Source organism: Herpailurus yagouaroundi, unplaced genomic scaffold (genome assembly GCF_014898765.1).
Source record: "Herpailurus yagouaroundi ecotype Mexico unplaced genomic scaffold, PumYag 77, whole genome shotgun sequence".
NCBI classification, from domain to species: domain Eukaryota; kingdom Metazoa; phylum Chordata; class Mammalia; order Carnivora; family Felidae; genus Herpailurus; species Herpailurus yagouaroundi.
Window position 1 is genome coordinate 54261505 of NW_024412388.1, and position 19754 is coordinate 54281258.

At 39.8% G+C, this 19754-nt stretch overlaps 1 protein-coding gene across 2 annotated transcripts in view; it reads left to right on the forward strand.

The window, feature by feature from the left end:
* DNAJC6 (DnaJ heat shock protein family (Hsp40) member C6) overlaps positions 1-19754 on the forward strand; it is a 150992-nt gene that overhangs the window by 7897 nt on the left and 123341 nt on the right. The window contains exon 1 of one of the 2 annotated variants that reach the window (XM_040470512.1): positions 2195-2407. The exons of the other annotated variant lie outside the window; for it this stretch is intronic. Within the exon in view, the coding sequence (XP_040326446.1) occupies positions 2386-2407 (22 nt within the window). The 5' untranslated portion in view covers positions 2195-2385. Of the gene's footprint in view, positions 1-2194; positions 2408-19754 lie in introns of those variants that run through there. 2 annotated transcript variants of the gene reach the window in all.

A 19754-nucleotide genomic window follows, 5' to 3' on the forward strand; every position in this document is an offset into this window, starting at 1 on the left:
GAGAGAGGTGTAGGAAAGTGTCCTGGCTTACTTTAGGGGCCAGTAAATGACAGAGCCCATGTTTGAACCATCTCTCCTGCATTATGGCCCCTGCCCTTCTATTGAAACCCAGGCAGGCAGGCGTTGGCATTCCTCTGCTTAATCACTAAATCAGCATACCTTGTAGAAACCTCTTGCCCTGAGGCCACAAGCTTCTTGAGGACAGAATGCTTTGCTCAGCAGCTGTGTCATTCATTCCCAGTGTTCAGGGCAGTGCCTGGCACAATGACTATTTATTGAATGAAAGAGTGCACAAATGGTGGCCTCTCACCACCTACTTCTTGTCTCCCCTCTCTGGCCCTAAAGTGCTCCTAACTGGGCACATTTTGGCTGTCCTGGACTTGGTCCTTGGCAATGGAGTTGCCCGTTTCTTTGACGTGGTCAGTGCACCAACATGGTTCATTTGGTGGCCAGCAAGGAGTTCCAGTGAAGGCAGATTTTCCTCTATGGTCTTAACTTGTCAAAGAGGAGCATAAAGGTATTCACTGCCAAGGAAAGATGGGAGCAAAAACCAAATACTAAAAATTTCCCCCAACTTTCAAGGAGTCTTTACAGTGTGGTAGCTAGAAATCAACTCCAGGACCCCTAGTGGCCAGGACAGGTTTTTACTCTGCAGCTATATTTGACTCTTGGGCTGCAATGACCAGATGAACACTAGCAGTTAGTTCTCTTAGCCCAAGTACGTTGCTAATTATACCTTGCTTTTATATAGGACTTAGTGTATCAAGTACCACATCTGTTCTCCCTTTTGATCTTCTGAAAAGCCTTGCACACACACAGGACACATATGATTAGCCCTACTTTACAGATGAGGAAACTGGTGCTAGACAGGTTGTCACCTACCCTACACCACTCAGTTAATAGTGTGGAGACAGGTCTTCAACTTTCTTATCTTGACTCCTGCTCCAGCAAATTTTCCATGTCAATATTGTGTTTCACCCAGCAATTTCTGGGGATGAGAGCAACAGGTAGGTGTATTTCTTGTTATTGCTCTACTCACAACTTAGTGAGGTCCTGAATTGGGTCAGTTAATGTTTTTGGAGATCAGCTGACTGATCTATAGTGGGGAATAACCACTACCCATCACCTACAGAGCAACTACGGCAGAGGAGGTCAGCTCAAGTCATTATCTCACGGTCCCACTGAAGCAGGTCTGAGCCTGCTTCAGATTCTGTGTCTACCTCTCTCTCTGCCCCTCCCCTGCTCACACTCTGTCCCTCTCTCTCTCTCTCAAAAAGAAATAAACGTTAAAGAAAAAAAAAAAAAGGACAATGTCTGAATGAAGATGTTCCAAAGGGACTATGATGACACTGACCCATGTTTCATAAAATAAATACCTCCTCTAGCCACCCTGTCTAAAATGGCATGTGTGTTACTTCATTACCATGTTTCATTTTTCCTCATGGCATTTATTTTTATTTATTATATGTTTATATTTGTTTGTCTAGTGTCTGTTTGAATACCCCCACCAAAATGTAACAGCTATGAGCAGGATTTGGTCTGTTTTCTGTACTCTTGAATCCCTAACAGATGGAATTCTGCCTGGCACAAATAAACATTTGTTGAACGAAGAAATGAAGGAATGAATCCTAGCTATGTAATGATTGAATTGGATGATTGAAAGATTTGCTTGAATCTTCCTTGGTCTCTAAGAGAGGGCTTTTATGGTCTCATCCCCATTTCTGGCTCAGCTTTAAGAATCAACTTACACCTGGATAAACTGGGTTCAATAATACGTGTCCATGCAGCAGACACAGGTCACCATACTACACTGTAGGTCTCTGTACTGTAACAGCCTGTGGGCAGCTTGAGGACAGGGACTGGTCCCCTTCACTGTTGTATCCTCACTACCTAGCATAAAGCCTGGTCCACAGAGAGGTGAAAGAAATATTTGTTGAATGAACGAATATGAAAGAGAAAGCACAGGTCTCTTAATTCCCTCCAAAATTAAGGTCTCTGTTTGAGAATACGCTGGGCACATGGCACATGGCACAGACATTCACCTTTCAACCGGAACCAAGTCTCTAGAGAGCCGAGGAGGCACTAAGCAGTTAGTTCCCTAACCTTAGAGAAGGAAAGGCAAGCCTAGACTCCAGATCCAGTTCCATGCCATGTTTTGGAATTTGTGTTTACGTCGGCCTTCATCCCCATCCTTTCAGCTCCAGCATAAGCAAAATTATCACCCCGCACACTGACTTGCATGCAATTATCAGAGCTCGGGTGCTCTTCCGTTGAGGGACTTCGCCCCTGAGATCGCTGACTTTCTGTGAATGACAAATCAAAAGTCAGGTTTGGAGAACCAGCCCGACTTTCCTGCTCATTTGCAGCAGAGGGAGGAAAGAGAGAATGAAAGATTCTGAAAATAAAGGTAAGGGGTCAACTGCAGAGGGGAGGCTAAAAGATGCTAGGGATGAGATGTCACTCCGCAGATATATTTAGTTTGTATTAATGGCTGACTATAAATTACTGTGTATATGTTAGTTTAAAATTCTAGTTATATAATAAACATGACTTTTTTTTTTAATGACTGGCTTTTAGTTTCCAAATATTGTGTCATTCAGTTTTCCATATTTGTGCTGCCAAATAGAACAATATTTTTGCATTCTTCATTTAATCCTGGCTGAGTTACAGATACTTCCATTTCACAGATTCTATAATAGCGCCCAGGATTTTGACAATTTTATTTTGGGAGAGTTCACAATAGTTAATTAATATGTAGGCTTTCCATGCATTATTGCAATTGGAATATCTGAAATACTTCTGACTTCTGCAGTTTGGGTTCACAAGAAAAACGTTGACAGATAATTCCTTAACGTCAATCCTTAACGTTGGGAGGACCCAACGGAGAGCCATCATTGACCTTCAGAACTGTTTATCTTGCAGAGATATTCGGATGCAAACTACCCCCACCCCTCCAGCCTCCAGCCTAGAGACGTCCCTGGTACCTTACCCCCTACCCTCCAGCCCTTCACTCTAATTCTGTCTGAGCCATGGAGGGAGAGAGAAAAGGATTTAAATGAAAACTCAGGGAAGGGCAGGGCTCACTAAAATGAGCCAACCAATTTTTTAGTTCAACAACAGGGATTCTGGAGGATTCTGATGTTTTAAATTACGAGGCTCCTTAAATTTTCTGCCGCAGTTGGGGGAGGAGCGATAGACCCCAAGGTCTCCGGAGGCTCCACGTGTTCCCAGACCCTGTTCCCGGTGGGAGCCCTTCCTTCATGCTGCGTTGCTCCTGCTCCTTGTCCGGGTGCCGGTGGAAGGCGCAGAGGGGCCAGGCTCCTGGGGAAGCACACCCCCCTGCCCCCTAGCCCCGCCTCCCCCCCCCCGCCTCCCTTCCAGGAAAGCTCCTGGGAAGCCGCCGCAGCAGAGGACGCCATCTCCGCGCCACCGTACCCAACCCCTGCTTCCCGAGCGCTAATTTTAGGGTTTGCCGGCCTCCCTTTGCTCCCCCCCCCCGCGGGCTGTCGGTTTGCTCTCACCGGAGCCACTGCGCAGCAGTTAGCACCCTACCCTGTTTTCCCTGTGCGCTCTGTGTTAAGGAGGCCCCAGCATTTTGCCCTTGGGCACCCGGGCTGGGGTGCGCAGGTGGAGTCTGGCATGCCGCGCCCCGGGGAGGTTACTTGCTTCCACTGGGTCTCTCTCCCACGCGAAGTTGTTTGGGTGACGGGGGAGACGACACATGCCCCCAGCCTTTTCCTTCCTGTACGCAGGGCCGCCCGGCTTGGGCTTCCCCAGACCAGTTCCCAGCTGCTCTCTGGCTTGTTACAAGATTCTTACCGTGTGGTGGCCAGTGATGTTTATTACACACCAAAAAATGAAAAGGAAAAAAAAAAGCCATAAACAGCCTGAGGCCAGTGAGGAGACTGGCATTTTAATCCACTAAACTGTAATGAAGTCTCCAAGCAATGCTACTTTCTGTAGTGAAGCTTTAAAAGAGCCAGGGGTAGCTGATGTTGGTAGTTATCAACATCTAATAGGCTCTGGATCATTCACATCCATGTATTGATCTGTGTGGTTTTGATGTTCAAATTTTAATTAAGCAGCCATAGGTGAGGGAAAAGAGCTATGTAAGCATGGGCCTGGCCAGTGGAAAGAGGGCCTCTCCACTGCCGTTTCCTAAGCCAGCCTCTGGTGAACAAATAAAACCTGTGCCTATGTAATTAAAGTATTTCAAATGAACTTGAGAGTGTTGGCTTCCCCTGTGTTGATTTCAGTCAGTGGCCAGAGAAAGGGTTTTTGGAAAGAAAAAAAAAATTGCTTATATGCCATGTCATGCTAGGCCATGCTCATGTTTTAGAAAAGTTAAGACTGCCTCAATTGGACGCTCAGGATGAGGCTAATATTCAGCATGGTTTGGAATTTTAACACTCAGTTTCTCAGCGTGTCAATGTGTTTTAAGGTTCACGTCTCTTGCTGCTTTTTGAGGGGAGGTGGTATTTAGAATTTTTGTTTCCCTTTGTTTTGGAAAGAGCTTTGAGGATAGTTAGGTTCGGGCTTGTACCACCTAACTTATTAAATGTGACCAAGGACAAGACCCTTTGTTTCTTTGGATCTTAGTTTCCTTATTTCTAAAATGAAGAAATGTTAGACTGGATCACTGCTCTTACGATTGTGGGTGGTAAGAAAAGAATCTAGTGAGTCTCCAGCAGCATTTTAGAAAGATGACGTAGCACAGAAGGTATCAGACACCACTGCACCCAGTGAGGGTAAACACTGTTTTCTGAAACTTGTTTTAGATTCTGTGCTTGTTTATGTATGTAGGTATGGGCTGCCTTGATATCAGGTCTGTTTCTTACTGTGAATCCCAGCCGAGAGTTTGAGAAACGCTGAAATACAGCACAGCGTATTAACATGGTTTTCCGGGAGTCTGTGAAATGCAGTCTTCTCTATGCATGTCCATTTTGTTTATGTTTGAGGAGAACGTCAAGAGTTTTCCTCAGATTTTCAGAAAGTTCTAAGATCCCCAACAGGTTCAGAATGATTGTTTTTTTAAGGTCTCCCAAGACCCTTCCAAGCCAATTTATTAATGATCATAGACTCTTTCCAGGGCCGGGAAATGGGTGTGTTGACAGAGACCAGCTGAGTATACAGTGTGAGGTGGCCATGCGCATGCGCGCGTGTGCGTGTGCGTGTGTGTGTGTGTGCGTGTGCGTGCGTGTGCGTGCGTGTGCGTGTGCGTGGCATCTGTGCCGGGTCGTGAGGAAAAGGTGTGACCATGGTAACCAGACCATGAGAGCTATTTCTAGGTTCCAGAGTACCAGTTGGTGACCTGAATATGAAACGTAAATATCTAAAAATTAGTGTTTATGCTGAAAATACCACAGAAAAACTATTACAATGTTGTGAATTGTTTCGGAAGACTGAAAACAAAGAATCAGATAAAATCTGAAGAGATTGTCAGGGGAAAATAAATTATCCAGGTATTGGTAGGCAGAAACTGAATTTTTATAAGCTATCCTCACATGACTAATGTTCAGTAAATGCGGAGTTGGGATTTAACAAATGCCTTTCTTTCTTCTCCTTTTGGGACATCTTGTCTTAAGATGGTTCAGTGAGGCTTTTAAATACAAAAGGTATTGTATAACATTTGCCCTGCATATCTCAAAATGGTTTGTAAGCCAAAAGAAAATATTATGTACGAGGCACCTAAGAAAATAGTTGAATGCATTAATAAGTAGATATTGGCAAACTTGACAGTTAATAATAATAACCATAGCTGCTATTTGATGAACAACTAGTATGTGAAAAGCTCTCTGTGAGGTGCTTTATTGTCACAACGCTGTAAGGCAGGGGGTATTGTACATGTAAAGAAATGGATTAAGAATTTTGTAGAGGGGCACATAGTAAGTAGCAGACTTAGGATTCAAACCCAGATAATTTTACCTCCCAAATCATACACGTGGTAGTCAAGGGCTTGAGCATAAGTCACATGGTGAAATTGCATACTTACTACTAAAATTTTCAACGTCGTCTATTATTAGAATTAACTTACTTACTATAAAAAGGCATAGGAGAGCCTGAAAAATGATGGCTTTTGACTAATTTTCTGGATTGTTTATTTGGAAAATAGGCGTTCCAAGTCAGCTTGAAATTTCCCTTTTATTTTTAGTAAGTTCTCTGAGTATTTTATGTAACAAGGTTTTAAATTTTTTTTTCAACGTTTATTTATTTGTGGGACAGAGAGAGACAGAGCATGAACAAGGGAGGGGCAGAGAGAGAGGGAGACACAGAATCGGAAACAGGCTCCAGGCTCTGAGCCATCAGCCCAGAGCCCGACGCGGGGCTCGAACTCACGGACCGCGAGATCGTGACCTGGCTGAAGTCGGACGCTTAACCGACTGCGCCATCCAGGCGCCCCTATGTAACAAGGTTTTAAAAGTAGTGATATGAAGGAATAGGAGCGGAGAGTTTGAAAATTTGGTTGGGAAAAATTTTTTTTCTCCAAGAGTTTAGGGCAAAAAGTTCTTTTAAACTTTGTTATTTTTCCATATTTTATCTCACAATAACAAGCATGACATTTTTGGAGCAAATGAAGTTATATATAACATTTTAATGTGGTAAAACCAGGTGTAGAGCATTCTCTAGAGCATTGTCTATGCGGGCAGTTCTTGAAAGAATCTGATTTTTCAGTGCAAGTTATTATAAAATCTGATTGAGTGTTTGAATATGGACAGACCTAGACTTCTGGGTGCTAAATATTAAGAAGACTGTGGTGTACATCCCGTCAGTCCATAATCCAAATACAGTAAGTGTAAGGAAATAAAAAAATGTTGTGACTTTTCTTAACCACTATGACTGTGTTGATACTTTTAGAGGAAACTCAAATTCCTTCAGGGATTTTTGTCATTGCTGCTTGTGACTTGGGTAGGTTGGAGAAATGATATGTTGGCTGGGATGATCTGTAAATGGTTGACTGATTTCTTAGTTTTCAGGGCTAGCATGTGATACAACTGGGTTTTAAGGCTGGTCTCTACCAGTGGTTTTCAAATGGGCACAGTACTGCTTTCTGGGGGACACACTGGAAGTAAATAGGGGCTCTAGAAGCATTCGTTGGGAAGAAACCAGAAATGTGGTAGATGTCCTGCAATGCTCCGGACTATTGCATTCAGTGACCAATTATCTTGTGTCCTGTGCGACTTTCGAATGTTTTGCTGAACAGGTAAGTGAAAACCCTCTATACTTTTCTAAGCCTAGAACATGCACTGGTTTTACTCTGAAATATATATACACTGAAATTTCCAGGATTACAAATGCTGTGTAAATTGAGGAGAGATTATACTTAATTTTGTTCAGAAAAACTACTTACCCAAAGCAATGCTGCTTGTATTTGAGAAACCAGTAGAACGCACCTGTCTCGTTCAGTTTACATAGAAGTACATGTGTGTGACTACGTTATTATATATTCTAATACAGTACTGCTTGAGCATTTGCATATTGAAATCCATTTGGGTTTTTTTTTTAATTTTTTTTTTAACGTTTATTTATTTTTGAGACAGAGAGAGACACAGCATGAACAGGGGAGGGACAAAGAGAGAGGGAGACACAGAATCTGAAACAGGCTCCAGGCTCTGAGCTGTCAGCACAGAGCCCGACGCGGGGCTCGAACTCACGGACCGTGAGATCATGACCTGAGCCGAAGTCGGACGCTTAACCGACCGAGCCACCCAGGCGCCCCCATTTGGGGTTTTTTTTGAGTTTATTTATTTTTGAGAGAGTGCACAAGTGGGGGAGGGGCAGAGGGGCAGAGAGCAAGGGACAGACAGAGAGAGACAGAGAGAGACTCCCAAGCAGGCTCCGCACTGTCAGCACGGAGTCCGATGTGGGGCTCACATGACCAGAGCTGAAACTAAGAGTTGGACGCTTAACCGACTGAGCCACCCAGGTGCCCCTGTTTTATTATAAATAACGTTTCTTTTACTTCCCTTACATTATAGTTGGCGTATTATATATATTTTTAATTTTGTGTATTATATATATTTTTGTTGAATTTTGTTTAATTTCAGTTTCATTTTGAGATACTACACAGGGAAATACAAAATATTTTTATATCTACATATATTTGTGTTATTCAGACTATATAAAATGACTTTATTTTGACCTCAGTGATTTTAAAGAATTTGAGCCAACATTACAACTTTTGAAGATTATATATTCAATTCTATATTTCTGGTTCCTTAAAAAAATTAGAACAATCTACCACAATGGGATTGAGCTGAGCATAAACTTCCCTCTTTATGGCAGAAATACTGGGATATAGATGTCATAAGTCTTCTTAGAAATGATGTCACTGGTAATTGCTTTTATTTATGCTACTGTAACTGGTATTTTAAAATTTTATTCTCTATTGCTTGTTGTTAAGAAATATAGCTGATTTTTATTTGTTGACCTTATTTCAGTGGCCTTGACTAATTCACGTATTAATTTTAATAGTTTTTAGATTTTTACAGGCAGTTATATTTCTGTGAATAATGACAATTTTATATCTTCCTTTCCAATCCTTAGACTTTCCATCACTTGCATTATTGCACTAGCTAGGGTCTCTCTCACTATATTGAATAGAAGTGGTGATGGTGATTATCCTTATTTTGTTCCTCATCTCCGAGGAAAAGCTATCAATATTTGACCATTACTTAAATACAATATTTGATGCAGGATTTACCTAGGAACTTTTTTTTCCTGTTTGTTTATTTTTGAGGGGGGATGGTGGCAGAGAGAGAGGGAGACACAGATTCCAAAGCAGGCTCCAGGCTCTGAGCTGTCAGCACAAAGCCCAATGCAGGGCTCGAACTCACCAACTGTGAGATCGTGACTTGAGCCAAAGGCAGATGCTTAACTGACTGAGCCACCCAGGTGACCCACTTGGGCATTTTTAAAATTCAGATTAGGAAAGTTATCTTCTATTCTTAGTATGCTAAATTTTTATCATGAATTTTATTGAAAGTTTTTTGTGTTGTGATATCATATGATTGTACTATTTTAATTTGTTAGTATGAATTACCTGTTTTTTGTTTATTTATTTTGAGAGAGAGAGAGAGAAAGAGAGAGGAAGAGAGAGAGAGAGAGAGCGAGCATGAATGGGGTAGGGGCAGAGAGAAAGAGGGAGAGAGAGAATCCCAAGCAGGGTCTAGGATATCAGCACAGAGCCTGACTTGGGGCTCTATCTCACAAACCTCGAGATCATGACCTGAGCCAAAATCAAGAGTTAACGCTCAATGGACTGAGCCACCCAGGTGCCCCTACGTTGATTTCTTTTTCGAGTATTAAATTAACTTTGCTCAGCTTAGTTGTGGTATGTTATCCTTTGTTCATATTGCTGGATTTGACTTGCTAATATTTTATTGAGGAATATTTTTGTTCACAAGAGAAATTAATCTGCAGTTTTCTGTTGTTGTGGCCCCTTGCCAGGTTTGGACATCAAGATTTTGCTGACCTTATAAAACAAGTTAGGAGATGTTTCCTCTTTATTCTGTTATCTGGAACGGTTTTGTAAGATGGTATTATTATTTACATGTCTGGAAGAATTTACTGGTGAAACCATATGGGCCTGGAAATTTTGTTGTAGGAAGATTTTAAAATATGGATTCATTTATTTTAGTAGATATATATTTATTCAGATTTTCTATTTCTTTTTTGTGTAAGTTGTGTTTTTCTAGGAATTTGTCCATTTTATCTGAATTTTCAAATGTATTGGTAAAAGGCTTTCTTTATATCCTCTTAAGATCTTAATATTTGTAGGTTATGTGGTTTATTCCTATTTTTTTGTTGATGTCAGTATTTCTCTCTGTTCTTATTTATTTATTTTTATTTTTTATTTTTTTAAATTTACATCCAAATTAGTTAGCATATAGTGGAACAATGATTTCAGGAGTAGATTCCTTAGTGTCCCTTACCCATTTATCCCATCCCCCCTCTCACAACCCCTCCTGTAACCCTCAGTTTGTTCTCCATATTTATGAGTCTCTTCTGTTTTGTCCCCCTCCCTGTTTTTATATTCTTTTTGTTTCCCTTCCCTTATGTTCATCTGTTTTGTCTCTTAAAGTCCTCATATGAGTGAAGTCATATGATTTTTGTCTTTCTCTGACTAATTTCGCTTAGCGTAATACCCTCCAGTTCCATCCATGTAGTTGCAAATGGCAAGATCTCATTCTTTTTGATTGCTGAGTAATACTCCATTGTGTATGTATGTGTGTGTGTATGTGTGTGTGTATGTGTATATATATATATGTATATATATGTGTGTGTATATATATATATATATACATATATATATATATATATCACATCTTTATCCATTCATCATTGATGGACATTTGGGCTCTTTCCATACTTAGGCTATTGTTGATAGTGCTGCTATAAACATGGGGGTGCATGTGTCCCTTCGAAACAGCACACTTGTATCCCTTGGATAAATGCCTAGTAGTGCAATTGCTGGGTCGTAGGGTAGTTCTATTTTTAGTTTTTTGAGGAACATCCGTACTGTTTTCCAGAGTGGCTTCACCAGCTTGCATTCCCATCTCTCTGTTCTTTATACTTGTAATTCTCATTTTTTTGATGCATATGGCCAAGGTTTTGTGAATTTTATTTATCTTGGCAAAAAGCTAGTATTTTTAATTTGGTTGTTCTTTTATATTATAAATTTGTTTTCTATCTCATTTCTTACTTGCATCATTATTATTTACTTTTACACTCTTTGATTCCAATTTTCTGAAATTTTCCAGTTTCTTAAGATAGCGGTTTACATCTCTGATTATCAGTTTTCTTCTAAAAAATATTTTCATTTAAGTGTTTTGGTTTTTCTCTAAATAGCTTTAGCTGCATGCTGTTAGTTTTGTTATATCATGTTTTTATTGCCATTTAGTTTAAAATATTTTATAATTTTTGTATTATTTAAATTTATATTGTTTAAGTTTAAAATATTTTCTAATTTCCATTATGGTTTTTTTTTTTTGACACACAAGGTCATGTAGAAATGTACTTCTTTTTTAAAAAAATCATTTATTTATCTTAATTCCAGTTAGTTAACATACAGTGCTATATTGGTTTCAGGTGTACAATATAGTGATTCAACAATTCTATACATCACCCAGTGCTCATCAGAAGTGCCTTCCTTAATCCCCATCACCTATTTCACGCATCCCCCACCCACCTAGAAATGTACTTCTTCATTACCAAGCACTTGTGGAGTTTCTAGTTTTTTTGTTTTTTGTTTTTGTTTTTGTTTTTCTTTGCTATTTGTTTCTACCTTACTTTACCTGTGGTCAGAGAACATACTTTGGATGATGTTAGTTCTTTGAAATCTGTTGCAACTTGCTTTGGGCCCTGTATATTGTCAACTTTATATATGTATGTTACATTTCTACTTTAAAAAAATGTGCACATTGAGGTTATTTGGTTCCATGTTCTGTATATGTCAATTGTCTCAATTTTTAAAATCTTATAGCACAGATCTTATGTATCCTTTTTTTTTTTCTCATTCTGTTTGTTGAGAGATTAAACTGTCCCATTATGACTTTGGATTTGCCTGTTTGTCTTTTTATATTTGCTAACTTTTGCTTTATTTAACTTTGAGGCTGTGATTTTAAGTATGTACCATATACATTTAGAATTGTTGTATATGTATTGTGAAATGTCTCTCATATCTAGTAATGCTTCCTATGTTAAAGTCTATCTTTCTAATATTAATGGAGCCATCCAGTTTTTTTGGGCTATATATACAATATGGTATATGTTTTTTGTTTTCTTTTTTTCTTTCTTTTGAGAGAAAGAGCGTGTGCACATGTGCGCACATGCATACACAGGGGAGGGACAGAGAGAGAGGGAGAGAGAGAGAATCTTAAGCAGACTCCATGCTCAGCGTGGAGCCCAATGTGGGGCTTGATCCCATGTCCCTGTATCATGACCTGAGCCGAAATCAGGAGTCAAATGCTTAACCAACTGAGCCACCCAGGCAACCTTGTAGATCTTTTTTCATCTTTACACTTCAATTTATTTGCATTTATGTTTAATCTGCATCTTTTGTAAGCAGCGTATAAATGAATTTTTAAAACTCCAGTCTGACAGTTTAGTTCAATTATTTAAAGCATCTAATGTAATTATTGATATATTAAGGTTTATATGGCTACCATGTTCCTATTTGTTTCTATTTGTGTCCCATCTGTTTTACATACCATTTTTTTTCCTTTTGCTTTCTTTTGGATTGATCAAGCCTTATTTTAACTTTCTCTTTTTCCCCTCTGCTAGCATGTTACCCGTTTATTTCTATTTTACTTTTTGTGTATATGTGATTAGTCCAATCCTACTTTTACTTAATCACATTCCAGACAAAGGTGGGCTCTGAGGATACTTTAACTCTATTTACCCTGTCTTCCCTTCTAAATACCCCCTCCCCTCTTGTGTCTTTATTATAATTAATTTTAATTATATATATTTATGTATGTATATTTATTATATATATTTTTATATATATACATATATACATATATATATTCAATCCTCCATGAGACATATTGTTTTTTAGTCACTCTCCATTGAGATTTACTCACATATTTACCCTAGCCATTGCTTTTCATTAGTGCAGTATTTTCCCTCTGGTATCTTTTTCCTCTGCATAACAAACAAACAAACAAACAAACAAAAAACATTTCTTTTAGTATTCCTTGTAATGCATATCTGGTATAAAAGAATATTCTTAGTTTTTTGGTCTGGAAATGATTAGTTTTGCCTTTACTTTTGAAGATAATTTCAATGGATGTATAGGATTCTGGGGAAAAAGATCCTCCCCTTCATCCCCAGCACTTTAAAGATTCCATTCCAGGGCGCCTGGGTGGCTCAGTCCGTTAAGTGTCCAACTTCAGGTCATGATCTTGCAGTTTGTGAGTTCGAGCCCCATATTGGGCTGACAGCTTGGAGTTTGGAGCCTGCTTCAGATTCTGTCTGCCTGTCTTTCTGCCCTTCCCCCATTCAAACTCTGTCTCTCTGTGTCTCTCAAAAATGAAAAAAAAACGTTAAAGAAAAATTTTTTAAAGATGCCATTCCATTGTTGCTGGCTTTCTTTCTTGGAAAATTAGCTTTTTTTTTTTTTAAGTTTATTTATTTTGAGAGAGAGAGAGAGCACACTCACAAGTGGGGGAAGGGCAGAGAGAGAGGGAGAGGGAGAATCCCAAGCAGGTTCTACATGGTCATTGAGCAGAGCCCCACGCGGGTGTTGAACTCATGAAACTGCAAGATCATGACCTGAGCTGAAATCAGGATTTGGACGCTTAACCAACTGAGCCACCCAGGGAGCCCTGGATATTAGTTTTATTGTTGCTGTTGATGTGTCATCATTTTTCCTTGGCAATTTTTAAAGACTTTTCTTCATATATTTGGTTTTCAGCAGTTGTCCTAGGTATGATTTTCCTTCTGTTTATCCTGCTTGGGGCCTTCAGCCCTTCTTGAATCTATGTGCTTGATGTTTTTTGTAATTCTCATGATTCTCTGCCATTATCTTTTCAAATATTGTTTCTGCTTTGTTCTCTTCTCCCATTTTGGGACTCTAATTACTTTTATGTTAGAACTTTTTACTCTCTTCCATAGGTGTCCGATTCTATTACCTATACTCCTATTCTTCATTTCTCTGTTCTATTTTGGGGCTCTATCCCATGACTGTGAGATCATGCCCTGAGCCCAAATCAAGAGGTGGACACTTAACCAACTGAGCCACACAGGTGCCCTGTAAAGACCATGCTTATTAACTCCTATATTTGGGTCACTTGTGAGTCTGTTTATATTTTCTGCTTTTTTTTCTTGGTTTTCTTTCTTCATATGCCTGGCAATTTTTAAAAAAAAATTACTCATTTTGAGAGAGAGAGGGAGAGAGACAGAGTGAGAGTAGAGAAGGAACAAAAAAAGGAGACACAGAATCTGAAGCAGGCTCCAGGCTCTGAGCTGTCAGCACAGAGTTTGACGTGGGGCACGAACCCACAAACTGTGAGGAACCTGTGAACTGTGAGATCATGACCAGAGCTGAGGTCAGACGCTTAGCCAAGTAAGACACCCAGGCGCCCCTGCAATTTTTTGTTAAATGTCTAATATTGTGTATGAAGATGTTCTGGATGATGTCATCTCCTTTATGAGAGCATTTACCCTATTCTTTGCCCACAGTAGAAAGATCACCTCAATCTAATCAAGCACTCAGTCTAAGTGTGTTTTGCAGACTGTTAAGATTTGATCTACTTCTGGGTTTCCTAGGCCCCCGGGAATACTGATTGAGAGCCTGAGATGTTTCCCTCAGCAGGTCCTAAACTCATTTTTTTGTCTTCCTGATACTGTGAGTCCACCGAATACTCTCCACGACCCAATGTGCTCGTTCTGCCTTTGATTTCCTTGGCTTCTGAGTCTCTTATCCTGTGCAGCTCAGTTAACAATACTTCAAGGAGAAAGCTCATGTCAGGTTCACTTCTTTGAGCCTCTCGAGGATACATACGCCTTTTCAGTCCTGAACTCCGCTTTTTTGTTGCTGCAGCCCCATAAGAATGTCAAAAGTTCTGCAGGCTACTCTGCCTTTTAGCAGCTGCCCTCTGCCTGGCTTCTCAACTTCTTGCCCCATGCCAAGAACTGGCAAATACCCTACAGAGAAAAATGGGCTTTCAGAAAGCTGGGCTTACCTCAGTGTGCCTCATGTCTCCCCAGGATCTGGATCCTCAAATCTTGACTGATCAGTAGCTCTACCTTTGCTTCAAACAGATGTTTTTGGATTTTATCTGGCTTTCTGATTGCCGTCAACAGAACTATTGGTCTGCTATATTCCACTCTGTTATAGCTGAAAGTTGAACCAGACCGTTTGTTCTGTTTCATTTATTTTTTATTTATTATTTTTAAAAAATGTTTATTTATTTTTGAGACAGAGAGAGAGCATGAACCAGGGAGGGTCAGAGAGAGACACACACACACAGAATCTGAAGCAGACTCCAGGCTCCGAACAGTTAACACAGAGCCCGACGTGGGGCTCAAATCCATTAACTGTGAGATCATGACCTAAGCTGAAGTTGGATGCTTAACCAACTGAGCCACCCAGGCGCCCCTGTTCTGCTTTATTTTATTTTTTTAATTTTTAATTTTTTTCATTTTTAAACTTTTTTTCAGTATATGAAATTTATTGTCAAATTGGTTTCCATACAACACCCAGTGCTCATCCCAAAAGGTGCCCTCCTCAATACCCATCACCCACCCTCGCCTCCCTCCCACCCCCCATCAACCCTCAGTTTGTTCTCAGTTTTTAAGAGTCTCTTATGCTTTGGCTCTCTCTCCCACTCTAACCTCTTTTTTTTTTCCTTCCCCTCCCCCATGGGTTTCTGTTAAGTTTCTCAGGATCCACATAAGAGTGAAAACATATGGTATTTGTCTTTCTCTGTATGGCTTATTTCACTTAGCATCACACTCTCCAGTGCCATCCACGTTGCTACAAAGGGCCATATTTCATTCTTTCTCATTGCCACGTAGTACTCCATTGTGTATATAAACCACAATTTCTTTATCCATTCATCAGTTGATGGACATTTAGGCTCTTTCCATAATTTGGCTATTGTTGAGAGTGCTGCTATAAACATTGGGGTACAAATGCCCCTATGCATCAGCACTCCCGTATCCCTTGGGTAAATTCCTAGCAGTGCTATTGCTGGGTCATAGGGTAGGTCTATTTTTAATTTTGTGAGGAACCTCCACAATGTTTTCCAGAGTGGCTGTACCAGTTTGCATTCCCACCAACAGTGCAAGAGGGTTCCCATTTCTCCACATCCTCTCCAGCATCTATAGTCTCCTGATTTGTTCATTTTGGCCACTCTGACTGGCGTGAGGTGATGTTCTGTTTAATTTTAATGTGGGCTCTATTAAAAACTAAAAACAATGGAGCAAAAAACCCCCAAGATATCAATGATATTCTAAACATCTTCTGTAAATAATAAAGGGTGGGTGCAATTGATAGTTACAGTTTCTTGCTTTTTAAAAGCGTGTCAGTATCTTCTTTCCCCATATTTTCTCTGAAATGTATATACCTTTGTGTGCCTTGTTCCAGAGAATATGTGTAACTAAAAGACTTTTTCATTTTCCCAAGTCTGGTCCTCCATCCAGATGTTTAATATTTTTGTGATTTTATGATTTGGAATTGTTAACTCTTACCTCCCAAGTTCTCTGTGATTCTAAAATTCACAAAATAATTTGAATGCTTACATTACCGTAAGTTTTAGAAAAACTGATTCAAATATTTTACTATAGCTGAGTAGGTGTTTTTTTCAAATCCTTGTCCAGATGCAGGGTCATGCACAGTGCTGGCCACACCCATGAGGTTCATCTTGCTGCCCGTGTCCTCAGTTTCTCGAATTCAAGTTCAGTTCATTCACTCGCTCATATTTTTTGAACACTTGTGCACTAGACTCCTTCCTTCTCAAATACACATTTTTATAGTTCTAGGAAATAGGTCAGGGCAATAAATAGCTCTCCTCAAATGTGGCATAAAACTGAAGGGTGACTGAGTGATTGGTGCATTACCCATTTGTGGAAATGTTTTTCATGTTTCCTCAAATTTCCTGTTAAAATCAAACAAGCTAGCACACATTTTTCAGTCTTTTCAGATGTGTTTCCCTACTCCAGTACTGGTAATGTTCTATTCCTTATTTTGGCTACTGTTTTTTTAGGTCCATTCAGTTTGTGAAAATTCATAAAGCCAAACGTGATTGGATCACTTTTCAGTATGTCTGCTGTACTTGAATAAAAATTTTTGAAAGAACTAACGTTTTCATGTTAAATACAAAAAAGGAAGTGTCAAGGACAGAAGAACTTAAGAATCACTGATCAAGGTTGTCCTCCAAATCCCTAAAATGATTAGGAAGGAGGGAACCAAAGCTTGGAAAGGGGAAGCTGCTTGGGGATGTGCAGGGACTGTCAGCTAGGTTTCTTACTCCTGGTTCTGTCTTGCTTTTCTAGGGGGGTTGATTCAGAAAGAGGACAAGGAAAGATCCAGCCTGCACTGGAGCTGGATGACATTCTCAGAACCCCAAATGTACCTCACATGAGTCAACACTTAACTCCCCACCCTTTTCCTGCCCTCTTCAACCTCTTCCCTGGTCATTAAAAAACAGACACTTTTATTTCGTGTGACCTTGAAGATGGTTATTACCTAAGAATCACTTGACTACATATGCTTAGAAAAAGGTAATTTGTGTCTGTGAAATCTAACAGGATCCCAGCACAAGGTACTTTGTTTCCCTTTTAAGCCATTTTTAGTTTGGTGCGTGTGGTTTAAATTTAGAATACTTCTTCCAAACTGGGGGTGGGGGTGCAGAGATTGAACCCAGCTGTGACTCTTGCTGCTTGGAATAAATGGGAAAATATGGGAACCAGTGTTAAAAGGAGAGGATTTCAAAAGAAGGGGCTGCAAGGGAGGGAAATTGCCTTAATTGGGATAAAGGAGGGGAAGGAACAGTGGTTGGTATCTCCTCTTTCCTTCCTACTCTTGCAAGATTTGGCCTACTGAAGATGTGGTGAGGATGTTTTATTTACACACACACACACACACACACACACACACACACAGACACGTAGCCCTTGGAATTGATAGTGGATCATTAAATCATCTTGGATTCATTTTACTTTCTCAAAGACTAGAGTTTTCAGTTCCCAGCATGCTGTTCCTTCTGTCTGGAATGTATTTACCCTCCTCTTTCCAGGCTTAGCTCTACTCTTTCAGATAATAGCTTACTCTGTGAGGCTTTCTTTAACTCCACATCCCCTCCGCATGCCCTGCCTTATAGCATACTTCCAGAGCATCCTGTGTTTTCCCTTTCATGTCACTTCTCATAGTTTTAGTTACTAGATTAAGTTCTGGCACACCATCAGCCCTCCGTACATACTGTAAAATGGAAGGAAGGAAAGAAAAGAGAAGAAGGGAAGGAGGGAGGGAGAGAGGGGCAGGAAAAGAAAACAAAAGAAAAAAGAAAGCCATGTTTTGTCCCTGCTCTTAGACTAACAAAGTGGGCAAGTTCCTTAACTTCTGAGCCTTAGTTACCTCATTTTATTTTATTTATTTATTTTTAAATTTTTTTTTTCAACGTTTATTTATTTGGGACAGAGACAGAGCATGAACGGGGGAGGGGCAGAGAGAGAGGGAGACACAGAATCGGAAACAGGCTCCAGGCTCTGAGCCATCAGGCCAGAGCCCGACGCGGGGCTCGAACTCACGGACTGTGAGATCGTGACCTGAGCTGAAGTCGGACGCTTAACCGACTGCGCCACCCAGGCGCCCCAGTTACCTCATTTTAAAACTGAAATAGTAATGCCCAACTTATAGGGTTGTTGTGAAATTAGAAATAATACATAAAAAGCACCTAGGACTGTGCCTGACACATAGTCGGACACAGGACTGACTCCATTCAGTGTAATTAAAATGTATATATGTTCTCAAAAGAAAGTATGAAAATTCAGAAAAGCACAGAGAAAGCTGTAAAACCATCTATTAATCCATACTTTAGAGACCACTATAAAAATTTGGATGTATCCCTTTTCTGTGCGTATCTTTATATTTCCATATATGTGCTTTATCTTGTTGAGGTCATATTTACTTTTTTCCTATATGACTGCTCAAACATCTTCCACTTTTTAGTATCTGCAAAATACTGCAACATTCAAAATATTTCACAATAATAGATAGGCCTTCAGTTGTTATAAGAAGATTTAGGGGGCGCCTGGGTGGCTCAGTTGGTTAAGCATCCAACTCCTGATTTCAGCTCAGGTCACGATCTCATGAGTCTGTGAGTTCGAGTCCTGTATCAGGCTCTGCTGTGGCCGTGCAGAGCCTGTTTGGGATTCTCTCTCTCTGCCTCTCCCCCGCTTGCTCTCTCTCTCAAAAATAAACAAATAAACTTTAAAAACAAAAGAAAAAAAAGAATATTTAGAAACTGGCACTTTCACCTTTCAGACTCTCCTTTTAACAGAACCATGTTTAATTTAGGAGAATAATCCAAATGGCAGGGTAGACAAATCATATATGGGATAGGGTACAAATTGATATATATATATATATATATATATATATATATATATATATATATATATATTTGTTTACATAACCTTTCTTATTTATTTTGGTGAATTGGTGGATTTTTTGAGATGTTTCAATAAATGAGGAGGCCAGGGAGAATGAAAACTCCATTGACCTGGAGGTTCAGAGGCCTGAATTTTTTCTTACTTACAGTCCAGTTCCCAACGCAACTTGACTCAGTGACTTCACATTTGGGTCTTGTTTTCCCCATCTACGTAAATGAGAGAGTGGGTTTTGATATAGAGATTTTCAAACTGGGCTTTTTCGAGTGCTGGAGTTCTGTGGAGATTTTTTTTTTTCATATGGGGTAAGATTTCCTCTGAGGAAAGAATTGCACGGCTTAAAACAAACAAAGAAATAAACAAACACCAAAAAATGTAAGTTGAACATTTCTAATAATATTCCAATGAGCTCTTTTCTTTTTTCTTTTTTTACTGAGATATAATTCACATACCCTAAAATTTGCCTTTTTGCAGTACTATACAATAAAGAGGTTTTTTAGTATATTCCCAAAGTTGTGCAACCAATCAGTGCTAATTCCATAACATTTTCATTGCCTGCAAAGAAACCTGGTACCCATTCATGCTCTTCCCTCTTTTTCCCTTTTCTGCAATCCCTGGCCACTGCTAGTTCACTTTCT